This window comes from Musa acuminata, chromosome BXJ1-6, assembly GCF_036884655.1.
Source record: "Musa acuminata AAA Group cultivar baxijiao chromosome BXJ1-6, Cavendish_Baxijiao_AAA, whole genome shotgun sequence".
In the NCBI taxonomy this organism is placed as follows: domain Eukaryota; kingdom Viridiplantae; phylum Streptophyta; class Magnoliopsida; order Zingiberales; family Musaceae; genus Musa; species Musa acuminata.
In genome coordinates this window covers 30,766,262-30,787,029 of record NC_088332.1, presented here as the reverse complement: position 1 = coordinate 30,787,029, position 20,768 = coordinate 30,766,262, and the positions used below count along the sequence as shown (strand labels likewise).

The following is a 20,768-nucleotide window of genomic DNA, read 5'->3' as shown; positions in this document are numbered from 1 at the left end:
AGTGTAGAATTCCTAAAGCAATGAAAGAAGCATACAACACAAGGAAGTGTCACGAAATAGCCTTTTCAAGTAGTGGCATTTGAGAATTGCTTTCAGGACAATAAAAGCTCTCACTTTTCTGGTGGAGATATAGAGTTAAGAAGCACTTTGCAAAGTACCATAAAACTTGCGTAGTAGACATTAGTACTGCAAAAGGCTTAAAACAAGCACAACACCATGGTAATGTTTGTCAACTTTGGATTATCAATTTCCTTCCTTCATTCAGCTCTTTAAACAAGAATTTTTTATTTCTTGACCATGTCAGGAACAACCTTTTACTGCTTCTAGCTTCCACAAATTCTGCTCTTACAACAATTGATACCAGAAAGTGACATGTCAGCTTGGTTTATAAAGCATCCTATACATGTTATTGGTTGCTTTTTAGTCATCACTATCACCGACCAGAAATACTAATTTAATTTCGATAGAAAACCAAATCCAATATGTGGATAACAAGCATAAAATTTAACTCTCGCCATTATTCTAGCACAAGCCAGGAAACTAGTTTTTGTGATTGTCATACACTGATGTCACAATGCCCATTCAGAAGTCTAGGCTTCTGCTAGAACATTACCACTCATACCTAAGGTCTTATCCAATGGCACATCTTATGCACTGGGCCACCCTTTTACAAGCAACTTTAACAGTGCAATAAACTTTGTCTCCTGCCTATTGAACCTTTAGTGAATCGACGGCCCAAAAATCACTATTGAGGTAAGAAAATAGACCTTAACTATCTAGGGGTGAAAAAAAAAAATTATCGATCAAGAGGCATTCTGCTAAAATTTTTGAAACTACTAATGCTTATAGAGAAATTTTCTAAGGTACGAGCTTTTTTTTCTTAATTTACCAAATATAACTATGACAAGATTAGAAAGTAAGTCACAATCGGATAGCTTTATTAGAAAAATGAGACAATTGAATTTGTGGACAAGAATCAAATAATTATGAAAACGATTGACAACAAGGTCCTAGTTTTGAATTGGGCCATTCCCTACTTATCCTTTTGCCAAACAAACAAATTACATATTTTAAATCTATCACAATCCATTTACGGCTGAGATCTGAGCAAAAAAAGCAACGAAAACTTATGATGACAGAAAATATCTGACAGTATCCATTCTTTGGATGTTGCTAATTTCCATAACATTGCCAGCCATTATTTGAGATGAAAAGTAGCCCCATTCTCGTCGGGTCCCTGCACCATATAACGTGTTCATCACTTCCAGAATTTATCCAGGAGAACATGGCATGAGCACATGACAGCTTGCAGAACTCCAGTCTAGTCAATTTGAAATAGAAGGAAAATTAGTTTTTATGTTTATGCAATCAGATAATTCTTGAAGCTAGTCTTATTTCTATGGTAAGTAGGAAGTACTACACTTGGGAGTAAATAAAATTACACAGAACAAATACAACATCTCATGTTGAACTGAGAAACAACCACTTCTTATTTCCAAGAGAAATGTGAGAAATTCTTTGGCAATTGCAATGGCCAACCCAGATATATTGACAAGATGAAAGGCATGGAACAAAATCTTGCCTCCGATGCAATTATTAAACCATAAGAGCAGCAGATTATTCGTCTCTCTCGACAGATTCCAGTTATCTTAGCATATAATTGTAGTCCAGAAAAGCAAAGCAACAGACACAAGCCAATCCAGTTCAACTAACATGAGACTCGAGCAGTCTCCTTCCATGGGAAAAGCTTCTCTAGCACTGCATTTGAAAGAATCCTATTAGGATCCAATTCCCTGCGTACTTTGTTATAGGTGTCAACAGGAAAACGCTTCCTTAATCTTTCTTGGAGTGCAGCAAGCTCTTCCTTGTCCTTTGGAACCTGCGGAGAGACACCACAAGTTCTGAAATTAATGAAACTTTGAGTAATTGACATAATTCCAAGATTGCATCAAGAAACACTTATTTGCATTTTTGAGTCCTGTACCTTCAAAATGTATAGAATATATCTAAAGAAATATAAATTTCAGCATGAAAGTGAAACATCTATCTTTTATATTGCTCCTCCGCAAGTATTATATTAAGCATCCTTACTGTACACAAAGACATCCAAGTATCACACCAACACCAAAAATTACTGAATTTAAACGGTTCACTTGATATTATTTCTCTCTCTCTCTCTCTCTCTCTCTCTCTCTCTCTCTCTCTTTTGAAATGGCTCCATTTTTGGAGGGGAAGAAAAAGGTGGTCAGGAAAGAAGTAGGTCCCATCACTTCTTCCTCATGGTATCTGATGAAAGAAAATTACATTCCATCTGCTTCTCTCATCTGTTGAAACAAAAGAAGATAAATTAACTTTCTCCTGATTTCTATTCTCTCCTCCCCACTACCCTCCATCTAAACATGTCGTTGAAGAAACACATAAGATAAACCATCAATTCTACTACTATAAAACTATTCCTTGATAAATAAATGATGACAATTTTCTTATCTTCTCAAAAGTGATCATAATCTATTGGCAATATAAAACAAAAAGTAACTTTAGCATGTGAAGCACACAAAAAAACCCTAGAAGGCTTGTTTCCTAAATAAAGTCATCCAGTTTTAAAAGACTTATTTGCACACCCGAATTGTACTTCACGCATGCATATAGCTAATACAAGAAGTTACATTACAAAGACCTACAAAAGCACTAAATACGACATGGTCCAACCCAACCTGGACATGCCAAGACCTCTATAAAGGGCTAGCTTGACTGCTGATCAGAGATACTTGGAAAAAACACCTGGACTGGGTACAAACTACAAGGCTTATTACTCATTGAGGAACTTAGTCAAGGGCATTCATCACTTGGCCTCTCTCCAACTTGCCTCAACCAGTGATTTAAAAAGCGCTAGGCACCATAGTCCCAAAACGCCCGAGGCACTAGGCGCTCACCCAAGCAAAGCGAAATGCTCTGAAATTTTAAAATATAAAAATTATATAATACAATTGATATATAGAGATTAACAATGCTAAAATCTAAATAGGGACTATTATATGATAACAGTAGTTAACAATCTACTGTTAACAGTATTTAATCTACTGTTAACAGTAATTAGAGGGGAGAAAAGAGTCACCAACGATAGAAAGTGAGGAAGGAGAGGGCGGCGATGACGGAGAAACTTTTAGACAATGGTGGCGGCGACAGAGGAAGCTACGAACGACAGTAGCAGCAAGGAAGGAAGCTTCGGACGACAACAGTGATGGAGGAAGCTACAGACGACTGCAGTAACGACAGAGAAAGCTTCGAACGACTATGGCAATATGTTAGGACTCTAGCTAGGAGAGTCCTAATTGAAAGGGGCATTCATGTAAAACCTACCTAGCCGACCCTTATTAAAGAGGTGAAGAGGCCGGCTAAGGATAGGATTAGTTTGGAGGTTGCTTCTTAGAGAAGCATTAGGAGTTCGTTAGAATTAGGAGTCTTGAGTAGGAGTCCTATTAAGAGTCTTGAGTAGGAGTCTTGAATAGGAGTCCTATTAGGAGTTGGGTTTAGAAGACCTATAAATAGTCATGTATTCATCCTCTTTTGATAAGAAATAGATGAATCTTTTTAGTAGCCTTTAAGCAGCAACTTGGAGAAAGGAACCCCTATGGAGTTCCAAGGAGGCCGATCCCCTAAAAAGATCAACCCCAAGCTTAGAATCCGCAAGGGTTCTAACACTTGGTATCAGAGCAGCGTTCTTGGCGTCTCGCTGCCCTTCCACAACCATCCATCAGCCCTCCACAGCTGCCCAAAGCAATTCCCACAATTGCTTAAAAGATCATCGTCGAATTCCATCGTGAATTACAACAACGGATTTCCCTTTGGTTTTATCAAAAAATTCTCAATATAAACCATTGACCTTTTACATCCAAACCGCTACACTTTAGATGTAAAAATCTACTGCAGTACCTTTCCATGATCCTCAATTTTTCCGAACCTTCCACCACCCCATGCTATTAACCCGTCAACAGAAAAAAGACAGAGACATCTCTGATCTACAAGCATATTCTATGACTTCTCAAGATTCAATTGATGCCAAATTTGAAGCATTGGAATCTCGGATTGAATCGCGGCTTGAATCGCGCTTGGAGGATAAATTGCGCACATTGTTTGCATATTCAAAATTGGACAACCAACGAGTCCAACCAAATTTCTGCGATGAGAGAGTTCAAAGAGACCTCTAGAGAAGGAAGGACAGCCCTCGGACATGCTTCAGCCACGCATGAGGGTGGACTTTCCGCGATGGGAAGAAGTAGACCCGGCGGAGTGGATTTCGTACGACGAATGTTACTTTCGCTACTACCGAACGTCGGATGATGCTATGGTGGAAATTGCTATCATCCACCTTGAAGGAGATGCTATTCAATGGTACAATTGGCTGGAATACAATCATGGGGCTCCGACGTGGAATCAATTTAAGAACACACTACTGAATCGTTTCGGACCTACGGAGTATGAAAATATCGATGGGCAACTCGCAAAGATTCGACAAACCTCTACGATTCAAGAGTACCAAACCAGGTTTGAGAAGCTATCCTACCTTGCTTGTGATTGGACTGACCGTCAATTATTAGGAACATTCATCGAAGGACTCAAGCCAAAGATAAAAGGGGAGGTTAAGGCGCGACAGCCCCGTACCATGACAGCTGCGATTTCTTTCGCCCGAATACAAAAAGAACGGCTCAAGCAAGATGCTCGGAGGTTGAGAACCTCTCCTAGGCTCGCAACATATAAACCTCCTTCTGCTCCCAACCATTCTTCACTGCCAAGAAAATTGAGAAGGGAAGAACTACGTGACCGATCAGCAAAGGGTCTTTGTTGGCATTGCGACGAGCCGTGGAACCGCGATCATCGCTGCAAAAGGGACCGCCTCCTACTGATTGAACCTCTTGAAGACATGGAGGAGGAGGTCCAGGAGCATGAGGAAGAGGTCGCGGATGAAGAACAACAGCCGATTGATATTACAATGCATGCCCTTGCCGGTTGCGTGAACCCGCAAACGATGAAAGTGGGAGGACTTCTGAAGCAACAACCTATCACCGTTCTTATTGACACCGAGAGCACTAATAATTTTGGTACAACTTGAGCAGCAAACTAGGGGAGAGCCAACAGAATTTGAAGATCCAAACCTACTTCCTTTGCTTGCTGAATTTTTAGATATATTTGACGAACCGCGCAACCTACCTCCTACCCGTCGACATGATCATTGTATACCGATTCTTCCGGGCAAACCTCCAGCAAATACTCGACCATATCGGTATCCACATCTCCAGAAGGATGAAATAGAAAGGATTGTAAAAGAGATGCTCAAAATAGGAGTTATTCGGCCAAGTTGCAGCCCCTACTCTTTACCAGTGCTCCTCGTATGAAAGGATGAAACATGACGAATGTGCGTTGATTACCGAGCTCTCAACGGCATAACCGTCAAGGACACATACCCTATTCTAGTAGTAGATGAATTGCTTGATGAATTAAAGGGAGCACGGGTCTTCACAAAGCTGGACCTTCAATCTGGGTATCATCAAATACGAGTGTACAGAGAAGATATACCGAAAATCGCCTTTCGAACACACAACGGCCAATACGAGTGCACGGGTCTCACCAATGCTCCCTCCACCTTCCAGAGTCTTATGAATGATATTTTCCGAAATTATCTTTGTAAGTTTATGTTGGTTTTCTTCGATGATATCCTTATTTACAGCCCTTTTCTTGAAAGTCATTTTCAGCACTTACGACTTGTTTTGACAATTTTCCGAGAACATATTTTTTTTGTCAAAAAATCGAAATGCAGCTTTCTTCAACAGAAGGTGGAATATCTTGGGCATATCATATCAGAGGAAGGTGTGTCGGTAGACCCCTCCAAAATTAAAGCAATGTAGAACTAACCGACCTCGAGGAACATAAAATAGCTACGTGGCTTTCTCGGTTTAACAGGCTACTACCACAAGTTCGTGAAAAACTATAGAAAGATCAGTGCACCCCTTACTTCCTTGCTGAAGAAAGATGCTTTCCAATGGTCAGACAAAGTCACCACCGCCTTCGACGAACTTAAAGCCGCAATGAGGACGACGCACATACTAGTGCTACCCGACTTCGGCAAGACTTTTGTTATTGAAGTCGACTCCTCCGGAGTCGAAATTGGTGTTGTACTAATGCAAGATGGCCACCCCCTCCCTTATACCAATAAGGCATTATCTCCTTCCCATCTCAGAATAACTATTTACGACAAGGAGATGCTCGTGATTGTGCATGCGGTGACCAAATGAAGACCGTACTTGATTAGGCGACGCTTTCAAATCAAGACCGACCATAAAAGCCTAAAATATTTATTGGAACAAAAGATATTTTCCCCCGAGTAGCAAAAATTGGTAACAAAGCTTCTTGGATATGATTATGAAATAACTTACAAAAAGGGAAAAGAGAATGTTGTTGCAGATGCGCTTTCACGGCTACACAAGCAAGCTGAATTTTCGGTCGTTTCACTTCCGACCAGTGACTTCTTTGAGGATATTAAGAGGAAATGGCGGGAAGATCCGGAGACCAATAAGATCATAAAAAAAATTGGAGGAAACACGAAGCTACGTGGCTCATTACAGTTGGGAATCAAAAGAATTGCACTATAAGGGACGCATTGTGCTTGTGCCAAATTCTACTTGCATAAAAACCATCCTTCAAGAGATACATTCCACACCTGTGGCCGGGCACTCCAGGTTCCTTAGAACCTATAAGAGAATTAAGCAAAATTTTTATTGGGTAGGGATGAAAAATATTATTGTTAAATTTGTGGCACAATGTAATATATGTCAACGACATAAAGGCGAGATAGTGGCAAGTCCCGAAAAGCTGCAACCTTTACCTATCCCGAACTCAATATGGACTGATATATCAATGGATTTCATCAAAGGGCTTCCCTCATCACAAGGAAAAAGTAAAATTTTTGTCGTGGTGGATCGTCTTACAAATTATGCTCATTTTTGCGTTATTCGTAATCCCTACACTGCTTGTAGTATTGCTCAAATCTTTATGGAGAATATTATAAAATTGCATGGGATGTCGAGATCTATTGTAAGTGGTCGTGATAGGGTCTTCACGAGCAGATTTTAGACAGAATTATTCCAGATGCAGGGCACTAAATTAAAAATGAGTACGGCATATCACCCACAAACCAACGGCCAGACTAAAGTAGTGAACAGGTGCTTGGAGACATACCTCAGATGCTTCACCAATGACCGACCAAAAGAGTGGACAAAGTGGCTTCCCTAGGCCAAGTGGCGGTATAATACAACTTATCATTCATCCATAAAATGGTACTCCCTATAAGGCTATGTATGGCCGACCTCCCCTTGTGATCCCAAAATATGTGTTGGGCACCTCTAAAGTAGAATAAGTAGACAGGGAACTACAGGGCAGAGACAAAATGCTGAAGTTGCTAAAAGATAATCTCATTGCTGCTCAAGCAAGGATAAAACAGCAATATAATCAACACAAAGGCAAAAGAGAATTTTTAGTAGGAGATTGGGTGTTCCTACGACTCTAGTAATACAAGCAAACGTCAATCCAGACCAGAGCATCTATGAAGCTTTCACCTCGGTTCAATGGACACTACCAAATTTTGGAGCGCATCGGAGCGGTAGCATATAGATTAGACTTACCCGCCAGCTCCCGAATCCTTCCAGTCTTCCATGTGTCATGTTTAAAGCTTAAGCTGGGACAAAAAGAGACAGCACAAAACCATCTACCAAATATGACTACCGAAGGAGAACTCTAGACCTAGCCGAGTGTCATTATTGATCGACGGATCGTGACTCGACGACGACAACCCACTACTGAAGTGCTAATATAGTGGGCGAACCTACTAACAAAAGATGCCACTGGGGAGAAATATAACGACTTGAAGATCAAATTCCCAGAATTCATGGATCGTCAGCCTCGAGGACAAGGCTGATTTGAAGAGGGCGGGTATGTTAAAACTCTAGCTAGGAGAGTCCTAATTGAAAGGGACATTCATGTAAAACCTACCTAGCCGACCCCTATTAAAGAGGTGAAGAGGCCGGCTAAGGATAGGATTAGTTTAGAGGTTGCTTCTTAGAGAAGCATTAGAAGTTGGTTAGAAGTAGGAGTCTTAAGTAGGAGTCCTATTAAGAGTCTTGAGTAGGAGTCCTAATTGAGTAGGAGTCCTGAGTATGAGTCTTAAGTAGGAGTCCTATTAGGAGTTGGGGTTTAGAAGCCCTATAAATAGTCATGTATTCATCCTCTTTTGATAAGAAATAGATAAATCTTTTTAGTAGCCTTTGGGCACCAACTTGAAGGAAGGAACCCCTATAGAGTTCCAAGGAAGCCGATCCCCTAAAGAGATCAACCCCAAGCTTAGAATCCGTAAGGGTTCTATCACAGTGGTGACAACAAAAGCTGCAGACAACAGCGTCGTGGGCAAGGGAAGCTTTAGATGTGTCCATCAATGGAGGACGTTGCAGTCTTCTCCCTTAATAGTGGAAGGAGCTACACACGGAAGCAACGACGGCGGAGAGAACTACACATGAAAGCTACACCTTCAAACTCTTCCATCGATGACAAAGAAAGCATCGGTCTTGTGCGTCGACGACAGAGGCAGTGGCAAAGGAAGCATTGGTCCTATACATCGGCAACGGAGGTAGAGGCTACACTAGAGTTGCTTAGGGTCGCGCGAAGGGGGGGGGGAGGGGGAGAGGCGACGTGCAGGGGGTAGATTTTGCAAATAAAGTAACTTTATGTAGCTTAGTTGGTTCAATCGAACCAACTAGCTACTATTCAATCGAACTGTAGGTGCTAGGGTTGCATGGTTTCAATTGGGCGCTGGACGGAGGCACCCAATGCTCAGGTTCAAGCGAGTGCCCAAGCGGCGCTTCATTGAAGCACATCGCCTGGCAAATCTATGAGGCGCTCGAGCCTCGCCTCGCCTCACCCGAGCGCCTAAGCGAGCACTTGAGCACCTATTTAAACCATGGCCCCATCCTATCTTATCAGGAGTAGAAGTTTCCATGGGCTAACAAGCACATCTCGTTTAGCGCACATAACCGACTTTCACTAATGGAAGGTTAGCGCTCCACTAAATTATCTGCTCAAACGACATGCCAACACCACCTACATGCCCTCATAGCCCCTATATGACCAGTGATGGTCGTCCACAAGATAGGACCTCAGGCTAAATAAAACTATGGACTCCAACTACCTGCCTAGGTACACAACTGACACCCAGAAACTTCCCAACATTCCAAAGATATAATCCTGTCATATTTATAAATGGGAAAATTAAGCACTAGAACAAAACAATAATGAGACATTCTATCACTTTTTAATACCTCAATCTTAGCCCAATGTTCATAAGCAGAATATTCATCCCTCGTTCTAGTTTTTTTCAAATGTATTTGTAGTTGAACAAAAGAGTCAGATGATATACTATAACTGATTGATACCTCAATCTTTGCCCAGTGTTCATAAGCAGAATATTCATCCCACAGTCTAGTTTGTGTCAAATATCTGTAATGGAAAAACTCCTCTGTTATATCCTTCCTTTGGCGAGCATCTATTGTAGGCAGGTACATGATGATGCCAACCTAAGAAAACAAAGGACAAGGATACAATAAGTGAGCACAGGAGACTTTTTTTCCAATTACAAAAAAAAAAAACTATTTCTAGTGCTTTATTGTGTCACATATAACAACTGTATAGTAAGCTTATGTTGTAAGAAAACTTTCAACGAAGATTTGCAATTGGCAGAAGGAAAATATACTAAAGCAAAGACCAATATTTGAGGACTAAAATGTAAGAGGTTTGATGTTAATTAGAGGAACTGCAGATTAAAATTTCTCTAAAAATGTAGCCAAAAATTGACTACACATAAATTGTGCTCTTATTGAAGAATTGAAAATGGCAAATTTTGTCTTACCCATGAAAATATATCATCTTCTTCTGAGCTTGAGGCTGGGCTCATGAGGCTCTTGCTGCAAGCAGTCCAACGCTGCTCAATTGGAGCAGGTGCTGGTATATCCTCCTGCTCTATGAGCTGCTTTAATTCTTCTATGTAGTCCAAATCCTTCATGTTAGGCATTTTAAGGGTCCCTGCTGGGAAACAGGTTTCAGACACCCATTGCTGCCCACCACAATCAAAACCCAGTATTTCATCACTCCATCCTACACGATATCCTTCAGACTTCTTCCAGTACTCAGCTTCTGCTTGGTTGACTTTCATGACATGATCTTTATTAAGAGGATCAAGGGCAAGAAGTTTATCTCTCAATTCTGTGAAAGATGGTTGATTTATATCTTGTTCATCATTACCAACATCAGTTCTGCAACCATTTACAACTTGAAATCAATGTCTTTGCAGATAGGACCAGCACAAAAGACTCAGAAAACTACGGGCAATGTAATCAAGAAAGCCTGTGTAATTGTTGCAAAAAGGCCTGAGTGCTCCAAGGATCACTTGTTTACAAGCTTAAGTGATGAGATCAAAGTAATTATCACGATAGAGTAAGCTGCCTGGGCAATATGTTCACCTGTACTTCCTGAGTGAATCACGGTAGAGATCACGGATGTGTTTCAATGCTTCATCCTTCCCATATTTTGGTTTAAACTTTGGATTTTTCCACTTAGACAGAGGATTGCACCGCACCACTACAACCGCATCTGTATACGGAATCCATAAATATTTTATATGCTTGTTCTCAGCTAGCCACTTCCTGAATAATAACATATAAAATAGATAAACAAGAAGGACCAAAACAATAACTAGGATAATATTACTTGCGAATAGTTAAACAGCCACTTAGTGATGATATTACTTGTGATTTTTCCTGATCTCACTGGCATTAGAAACAAATGTGTGTTCTACAAGCTCGTGTCTATCTACACATTGAATGGTGACTTCTGCAACGACTCCAAGGCCGCCTAGACCACAGCGAGCTAGAAAGAACAGTTCGGGATTTTTCTCTTTTGAGACCACAATTGTTCCCTTCATGGGGGTCACCAACTTCATGCTGATAACCTGCTCATCAATGGGCGGCAACCATGCGCCAGTACCATGAGCTCCAACCTGGAGATAAGACAACTCCAGTCTAAGAGACCTTGTGATGACTCAAGCAGATCAGATAGAAGATTGATTTGATATCAATCCAACATGAAGAAATAAATGTAGCACAAAGCTCTCAGGCTGACAGATGTATTGCAAATAAAACAAACTCAAGAATATGATAATCCAGAAAGCAATAAACACCCAAGAAAAGGTAAAAAAAGAAGAGAGAAGAGGCTGAAAAGATCTAAGTAGAAAATGTTTAACGACCATTCTGGTCAGATAATTTGATATTTGATGAGTTATTATCTGAGCTTGATGGCTTCAATTAATTTGCAGGCCAACCTATTCTATTGTTGCTTAAAAACTGATAGTGAAACCATAAATGTGTGTTCATTGACGCAGTCCACCATCCATTATTTTACCTAAATTTTCATGATGTACTATGAACTTTTCATGATCAGGTCTCTTGTGGTTATAATATATTCAAAACATATGCCAATAAGATTCTGCCAATTATAACTCAGTACAAAATTTACTAGGAACCTAACACTGCTGTTGAGTGTATTAGTTTTAATCAAACTCCACTGAGCAGAAAACAGTCAATATGGACCCCACTGGCTAATGGACCTGTCATAAGTGAAGTTGATAAAGACTGGCTGATTAAAGATGTGACTGATCAGGTGTGCAATTAAAGGTGATAAGGATCTAGATTGTGATGGCTACACCTCCAAGCTTCTTCAAATAGCCTGAAGCATGCTTCGTAGCAATGTCTTTGGACATTATGTGCAGCCTACTATAAACTAATGGTGAAGAGGATCATAACATAGGCACCAAGCATCACTTGTTTCATCTACAATTATCATTGAATGTATGTGTTATGCAAAAGTTTACATAGAGCGAACTTCTGCAACCCATGTCACTCAATTGACCATCACTTCATCTCTAAAAAATCCATCTAGCCAAGAAAGATCAGATGGCAAAGCCACACAGAAGCACATTCTATCCTCCAAATTTTGGAATAAATAACAGATAGCATTGTCATCTTGGAGTCCTTGCACTAATCCTGCACCACATTAGTATAGAAAAGAGGCCATCAGTGGATGACATGTATCACATGATATGCACTGCAAAGGAGAAGATATGTTAAATGCTTGACAGGGCTTTCTTGTTTGCTTTGTCTCTTTTAGTGTATGAATGGGCTTCAAACTATCCACATCTAATCTACTTGTATTTATAGCCCTTGGTACTATCCTTTCATTACCGCTAGTGTCCTAGTAGTGGTACGCGTCAGCTGCATATTATAAATTATCTTTCTTTAAATATATACTCCTCTCACCCTTTTGCAAAAAGGATACATTAAATACAAATTGAGGCAATATAAATCTGAGTCATATATCAACTCAGCAGACATCTATTTCAAGAGGCTTTTGGCACATTTAACAAGAAAATTGTCCAATTTATTACTAAAATTACTAAAAGTTGGCTCTCTTCATATCAATCAAATAAGTTCATATTAATGTGATTTGTTTAAGTACCCTTTGTCATCGTATGTTGACCACAATTTTGGAGAATCCATATTGAACTTAAGGAAAGTAACACCGAAGTGTCACGGACTTAGCTGGTTTTGCCTAAGTCGTGCGGCACCCTTGCGTGTCCATCTGCAAAGGTCAACCTCCCCGAAGCCTCCCATTGTCCCTTAGGACCAACAAAAGAGAGAACGGGTTAGAGAGAACGCCTCAATCGGGATCCACAAGCAAACATCTCCGAAAAACACTTCATAGACAATACAAATTACAAACAGACTTTACAAGCTCTGAACAGTGGCACAACAAAGGGTAAATGGTCCATTATAGACCGAAAATCTCTCGCACGTGTCCACATGACACAACCTTTATTTACAAGCCTAAAGAGGCCACCAACCCAACTAAAATGGGACTATTAAGCCTTTGGCCGCCCCTCTACATGCTATACAAGGCATGAACATGCCAAAAGACACGGACATACATAAGCATTACATCAAACATCTTGTTTAGAAGTTTGTCCGTGACATTCTCCCCCACTTATTCCTTCGACGTCCTCGTTGAAGCCTTTGTCGACACTGCAACTCCTCGCCTTTGCTGAGTCTTCAATCTTCTGCTCCAGCTACAATGCGCCTCTTGGCTCCTAGCGGCTCTCCGCTGCTGTTTTTGAGTAGTCGAACCTTTGATCCGCCATGCTGCTTCAACTCACCAATGACTCTGACTCTGGTGTGGGGTTGGCTGAGTTGTGTTGATCCTTGTTGATTCCTGCGGATCCCCCAGATGAAGGAAAAGACCATCCTTACTGCGCCAGTCTCTCAAATTCCTTATGCTGCTTGAACTGGGTGGATGCTTGTTGGAGCTTTAACGAGCATCGTCTCGTAAACTTCTGAAGTTTTGGGTCCTTCCTCCACAAAATTTGCTCATTGACTCTTCTTTCACTTAGTTGTCACATCCAAGTAGGTTCGCATCACTTCCGCTTTCGATTGGCATTTCGTTGGGAAATGAAGCGGACAATCTACTCTCAGTAGCACTGATCACCGTTGGTGAGGATTTGACAACTATTGTCTTCCATTATCTTCGAAGGGTCTTTGAACTTGTGCAGAGCTCCTCTGCTGGATAGATAAGAGAATTAGGGTACTTGATTTCGCCCATTCTCTTAAGAGTTGAGAAGGCAAAGGTTACTTGACTTCGCCCGCCTCCTCGAGGTTGTACTTCATGCATCGAGCTGGTTACTAGCCTTCGCCTGCTCTTTGCTCACACTTCTGAAGCACTTGAAGTGTTTGCACTCCTTGCGTTGAGTTAGTTACTGAGATTCACCTTCTCAATGCCATCGAACTTCTGGAATGCAGGAAGTTTTCACCCCAACTTGGAGTAATTCTCTCATAGGTTTGGTCGCCTATGGGATTGTACCGTCTTCTCCATCAACCCTACCGCCTACTCCACTGAGTAGCAAAGGTACAGCACCGCGTACTGCCTGCTTCGTTCCTTGGTTATGCACTCTTGCATGACCCGAAGTCCTTCACTTTCGGCTATCTTGATGAGAAGCTCATTGACACCGGTCTTACGAAGTTCCTCGGCCTCTGCCCTTCAGCCTTGTCTCGGTACTTGGAGATTGCCTCTGCATGCTCCACCTCCTCGGCCCCTTTCACGACCAAGCGCTCTCCTCCATGAGAGCAAGGGATCAATGACTTTCACGGAAGTCCCGACTCTGCGGTACCATGACGCTGCCATGCCCATGGCACTACTATCCGTCGCCTCGCATCTGCATCCCTTTTCTTCACAATCAGTAGATATGCCTCTGTGGCACTCCTCCGAGTCCACCTCCATTCTAACTGATGCTTGATTTTGGGTAGCTAAGTCCCTCTGGACTCGTCGTCGCTTCCTCGCCCCTTTCGACCCCCTGCTTCAACACCTCTGTGTTCTCCAAGCAGTCCGTTTGGTCGATGGAAAGACAGACTGCAACTCCCATGCATGGCCTCTGCCATCACGTTATAGGGTTTGCACCGATTCTGTTCTCCTTAGCTTCCTTGGTAGCAACGTTCGCTTACTCGACCTTGTCCTCTGACTTGTCGGGCTCCCTTAAGCGAATATGAGCTCTGGAGCAGTCCAACTCTCCAACTGCTTCGATCATACCTCTGTATGATCTAGTCCCTCCCATGGAACTCACTGGTACTTGCATTCGAACTTTTCCCTTGGTGGAACACAACCCCCATATGCTGATGACCAAGGCTTTCATCCGATGCAAAATTCGATGCACGCACGGAAGACCCGCCTCTGCGGTACCATGGCCTTCACTCCTTGAATCCATAGCCCTTCTTGTCGTCATGTTGTTCACCGAAGTGGAGCTTCCAGTAGCTCCCGATCATACCTCCGTATGATCTAGTCCCTCTCGGGACTATATCGTGTGTATCGCATTGCCACGAACTGTTCCACCACGATCCGCTGCACCATGTCGCCTCCTGGTGACATCTCCATTGCATTCTGATCCTTGTGAAATAAACTCGCATTGTGAACCCTCCATGTGTGGCCTCTGCCAATACATCGCAGGGTCTCCTCCACCTTCGATTTTGTTCGCTCCTTTGGCAATCGACCTTCATCCACCCACTCTTGGGTCACACCTAGATGAAGCACCCCTCTAGGACAGTCCGTCGCCTAGTAGCTCCCGAAGTCCATGGACTTCACTGTAATTTGTACACCATTGTCTGGATCCTGGGCCTCTGCCCCTACCAGCACAATCTCCGCTGCGCACTGCTTCCTTCAAGGCAACTTGAATGGCAACACTGTGGCATATTCTTCGAGAGTACCCGCCTCTGCGTCCTCTTGCCCCGTGCTAAGGCCTTCTGAACCCAACTTCGCCTCCGTAAATTGAGTCGCCTTAGTTCCTCCATCAAATGCTCCTCCGAGATAAGGTGCATGTGCCCAGAAGCTCCCTTTGTCTTTGGCACCATGCAAGATGAGTCACTCCGTTAGAATGAAGGACCCATGGAACAACATGATCCTACTCTTGCCTCTGCAAGAGTTCATGTCCTTGACCTCTGTCTAAGGAAAGCACTATGCCTCTCCTCCATGTTCCAACTTCTATGCTGGCTCCCTTCATGCGGCTTGGGTACTTCGCCAAGTTACACCTAAGTTGCTCCGCTCCTCGTTTTTGCATTGAGTCGATGGTGGCCCTCGTGCCCACCATTCCACGGGTCAGCCCTCCCTTGAGTCCGATCTCCACATCGACTCCAAGTGTGCCTTCATTTAAGTTGCTTTGGGTCGCTCCCCCACTTGATCTCGCAATGCATCCACCAATGCATTCTCTCAATCGAGATCATGCGACGACTCCTCGCCGCTTGCTCAGTCCATCGAGCTTCGTGGAGTTGTTGTTTGTTGAGGTACTCCTCCTCAACATGTGAGGTCCGTCCCACATGATTCTCCCTCTGGAGAGCCGGGACTTATCCCTCCTGGATAACTATCCCGTTGGAGCAACATCTCTCTTCGTTTCAGAGACCACCATCCCCTTGGACTACTCCGATCTGCTGAACAAACTGTGCATTGTTCTGCCTCCTGCAAACGCACTTGCTAGATTGCGACTCCCCGTCAATACAATCCCCGCTGCACCCCTCAAGGCCTAGCAACATGCTAAACTCGTTGCACACTTCAGCCTCCTACGGACGTATCCTTCACATGCCGAAGAGAAAGTTTCAATGCTCCATGGCACCGAGTTTCGGTCGCCTTGGGATGGCCATGAACATTCCATCGTCCGCATACAAGCCCATGCATGAGTACCAAATTCTTCGAGTTAGCAATTCCCCTCACCTCTGTGAGCTTTGCAAAACTCTTTTGGTCGTTGAGCAACTCATTCCACCTTGGATGGTCTCATCCTTTACCAAGCGCCTCACTTGTCTTGAGCACCATCAAGTATAGTTGTCAACGTTGAGCCGTAGCTCAAACTCAGCCATCCCAACCTTTGTGCGCTCCGCATTCTTTCAAGCTTGCCTGTTCTCGTGGTGCCTCTTGCGCGAAGGGTTGGACATTCCTCTGAATGCCAATGTCAGATGCCCGCTCCTCCGAGCGACTCCTTTTCCCTACATCTCCATGCCCGTTTTCCCCCAAACGGTCGCGCGTGTGCTGACTGCCCTCAACGCAGCCCCGCTAGGTCCCCCACGTTTGCATGCTAAGTGTTTCTATGAGTGCTTGTCCCGCTCTGATACCATCTGTCACGGACTTAGCTAGTTTTGCCTAAGTCGTGCAGCACCCTTACGTGTCCGTCCGCAAAGGTCAGCCTCCCGGAAGCCTCCTATTATCCCTTAGGACCAACAAAAGAGAGAACGGGTTAGAGAGAACGCCTCAATCGGGATCCACAAGCAAACATCTCGGAAAAACACTTCATAGACAATGCAAATTACAAACAGACTTTACAAGCTCTGAACAGTGGCACAACAAAGGGTAAAATGATCCATTACAGACCGAAAATCTCTCGCACGTGTCCACATGACACAACCTTTATTTACAAACCTAAAGAGGCCACCAACCCAACTAAAATGGGACTATTAAGCCTTCGGCCGCCCCTCTACATGTTGTACAAGGCATGAACATGCCAAAAGACACAGACATACATAAGCATTACATCAAACATCTTGTTTAGAAGTTTGTCCGTGACAGAAGGTCAACCATTTTATCTAGCGATCACAAGTGTGACTGGTTGACATTTGCCTTGATGCACATAAAAGTCCACAATTAACTTTCTTATAGGCAATTGGAGAAAATTGTTTATCTTCATCATAGCATGCCTGTCAAGCTATGTTGCATAAACTTGGTAAGGAACAAAGGAGCCCAAGATAAATCCATCTATTCTAAAGTTTTATAATGATGACTCAAACTCAATGACAGGTTGGAATGTGCAACAGAAAGCTTAGGTGATCCACTTTTGGATACAAGAGGAGATCCATCATATGCTAATCATTTTATTTTAGAGGTAATCGAGGAGGATTGACTGGGTACCAGGAAGCTTAATATGAGGAAGAGCGGCATCAGATATCAATATAAGGTTGGTCTATAAGCAGTCAATCCTCCATAGACCATGGTAGAGCACGTTAGAGTCGATTGTCCAGCTTTCAAGGCAGAAAAAAGATTGCTCATCACAATTGGTTGACCTTTGGATACAATCGATGAGCAACAAGTACAATTAAATGAGGAGATGCCTTTTCCCTCAAATTCCGCACTTCATGAGATTCACAAAGGTGTCAAGATATCATGTGTTGGTATGCCCCAATGTTGAGATCATACCAGGTCAAGACCATGCCAGTTCGCCCAGGAACGGATATGAATCTTAAACTAAGATTTTGAGCCTTGGTCTATTGAAACTAAGAGGGATCAAATCTGGCTTTAACTTGTTGCTCTTCTACCGTTATGTTCTATGCTCTTATTTGCTATAAAGTTTTAGCCAGAAAGTGGCAAACTTCCATTACAATTTTATGTGCTTTTTCAATTAAATAACATCTTATTTTTGCTCAGGGATTAAATTAACTTTTTAGTGATAGCTTATAATTCCAAGCCTCATTGCTGTGAGATAATGCAAATATACAAAAAAAAACTCAATAACAAGGACAACCATAAAGAAAACCACTTATGAAAGGGCTTGTTTAGATAGTTAAGAATTCAATAAACATGACGTGTGCATAAGAATCTAAATGTTAAATTCAACAACTATTATTACTAGAAAAAAGAAAACAACTAATAGAACATATAATTTATCATGTGTATACAGAGAAAGGTCATTGAAAGATATATTAGTAAATGACCTAGGAATTGCTATATCCATAGTAGAAGTAACTGGTTGCTAATCTCTAATAAGGAGACTCAAGAATGAACCAATAAGATATTGGATAAAATAGGGTATTATGAAGTTGTGAAGAGGATAATATTATAAACATGGCATTGTCACCTAGCATCATCGAAATAGCACACAAGTCAGTAATCCAGGAAGCATGTTTTAACTGCAATAAAAAGAACATAAGCAAAGAAAAATAAAAAAAAGAAGCAAAATATGACAGATAAGCCTGGGACATCTCAATTTGACAATAGAACATTCATTTAGATAGTTGGTGGGTTCATTCATTTGTTATACATAAAGTCCTATGTAAAAAAAGAGTTAAATGGTACTAAATAAAGCATAGTTATGAGACACGAACCAAAATAAAGAATAAGAACAATAAATAATCAAATTAGGCATCACTGAGTACAACAACAACCAGTAATGAAGAGGCTAGAATTTACATCTAAGAAGATTTTATGTATGAAGATATGCAAACTGACATAAAAAATAGACTAGCAATTAAAAGTTACCAGGAAATTATAGGCAAGCCCATAGTTACTTCTTTCTTCTCTACTTCTCTCCTCTTCTCTTTGTTTCTCTTCTTCTTCTTGTTTATTTGTTACTTTATACTCTCCTCCTGTCCTCATGTTCTCTATTCCTTTTCACTTCTCTTCTCTTCTATTTTGTCTTCTCCTCTTCTTTTATTCTTTTTTTTTTAACAGTATAATTGGAGAGGGCAGTGGAATCCAAATCATTCTCCCTCCCTCCACGTCTCTTCCCCAATAGATGTGGCATTCAATAAATTCTGACCTTTCTCTTCAATTGTCATTGTCCAGAATGACCCTCAAATGATGGGTCTCGTATACATTCAATAAAAAGTTACTTTCTTGCAAGATGTGCAAACTTATATAACCAAGTAAGATTGAAAAATGAAATCTAGACTATCAACCAGCTTTTTTTGACACTCAAAAAGAGTCGCAAAAAATCCCTTCGAGAAATAACCTCACTCCATATGCATGAATCTCCTAAAGTAATCATCAAAAAAGACAATGTAGGATAAACCTAAACAACTATATTAGATTGTTTGAATAAGTAACTATTTTACCTGACCTTGAAACAAATTAATCCTAGCAGCAGTCTAATTCTTTTTCTATCTTCAAGTGGAATATATGCAGCTTAAAGTGAAGGAACAATATCTATGCAGACGGACCTGTAAGATTCCTCCGATCTGCTGTTCCCTGATGGACGCGAAGTTCTGGAGGGTAAGGCCATGCTCCTTGAGTGCATCCACGAGTTGCGATACCCTAATCCCAGCCTGAACCGTCACCCGCTTCGCCTCGCGGTCCACCTCAAGCACCTTGTCCATGAGAGCCAGGTTCACCATGCCGGACTTGGCGAGGCCAAGCCCATTGGGAGAGAGCCCGGAGCCGACGGGACGGATCCGGCGGCGGTTCTGTTGGGCGTCTCGAACAGCGGCCTCAAGGTCCGCGAGGGTCTCCGGCTGGAGGAAGACTCGGGTGTGTACCTCGTGGGTGCCACTCCAGTTGGAAACCGTATGGAGGTCGTCGGAAAGAGGGGCGTAGCGGAAGATCTGGGCCTTCTTGTGCTTGGCATCCGCCGAGAAGGGGAAGGAATAGTAGGTGGCGGCGCCGCACCCGACGAGGAGGACAAAGTAGCCGGCATACTTTCGGAGTTCGGCGTCGGAGTCGGCGGAGGAGGAGAGGGGGCGGAGGAGGTGAGAAGTAGGGCTAGGGATGGGGTTTAGGGTTGTAGGGGGATAGCGGGGAAGGAAGGGAGAAAAGCGGAGCGCCACGCGGGCGGTGCGCCGAAACATCCCGGCGCCTGCAACAGTGCAGTGAGATCCAAACGAACTTCTTCCGAAACTTTTTGGAGCCGTTTACAGTTTTGGGTGGAATATAATGGAATGTCGTCTCTCCTGACGCTTCGACGAACGATAGACGAAAACCTTTTCAAGATTTATTCGATCTGGATTCGAGTGAAGTGTTATTGGTGTTAGTACGTACACGTTCAACCGTTTCATGTCTTACAAATTACAAAAAAAATTTCAAGATTTTTATTATAATTATTCAAATTTTAATATAAATTTTTATTATAATTTTGATTATATTATAATAATCTAATTTAACTATTTCAAGCTATGCATGATAAACTACAGAAATTCTTCAAAAAAATTTAATATAATAAACTAAAATTTAATATAAAAATTTATTATAACTTTGATTATATTACAATAATCCAAATTAACTGTTTTAAGCGATGTCTTGTAAATTACAATATTTCTTCGAGGGTTTTTATTATAATGATCTAAGTTTTAACATAAAATTTTATTATAATTTTGATTATATTAAAATGA

General features: G+C 42.0%; 1 protein-coding gene across 1 annotated transcript; it reads right to left on the bottom strand.

Annotated features, from left to right (window-relative positions):
* Window positions 1–1,373: 1,373 nt before the first annotated feature.
* Window positions 1,374–20,356, bottom strand: LOC103988691 (L-galactono-1,4-lactone dehydrogenase 2, mitochondrial). Its single transcript, XM_009407301.3, has 6 exons — window positions 19,605–20,356; window positions 10,845–11,095; window positions 10,560–10,742; window positions 9,950–10,352; window positions 9,477–9,617; window positions 1,374–1,879 (listed from the first exon to the last, which is right to left on the bottom strand). The coding sequence occupies exons 1-6, from the start codon at window positions 20,226–20,228 to the stop codon at window positions 1,709–1,711; spliced, it is 1,773 nt and encodes a 590-aa protein (XP_009405576.2). The 5' UTR covers window positions 20,229–20,356; the 3' UTR covers window positions 1,374–1,708.
* Between the last annotated feature and the right edge of the window lie 412 nt (window positions 20,357–20,768).

Coding starts and splice junctions, on each gene's coding strand:
- LOC103988691 (XM_009407301.3), bottom strand. CDS start 20,228: ATGTTTCGGCGCACCGCCCGCGTGGCGCTCCGCTTTTCTCCCTTCCTT. Junction 11,096..19,604: donor AGATCGGAGGAATCTTACAG/GTCCGTCTGCAT, acceptor TCTTATCTCCAG/GTTGGAGCTCATGGTACTGG. Junction 9,618..9,949: donor AAGATGATATATTTTCATGG/GTAAGACAAAAT, acceptor TTGTTTTCTTAG/GTTGGCATCATCATGTACCT.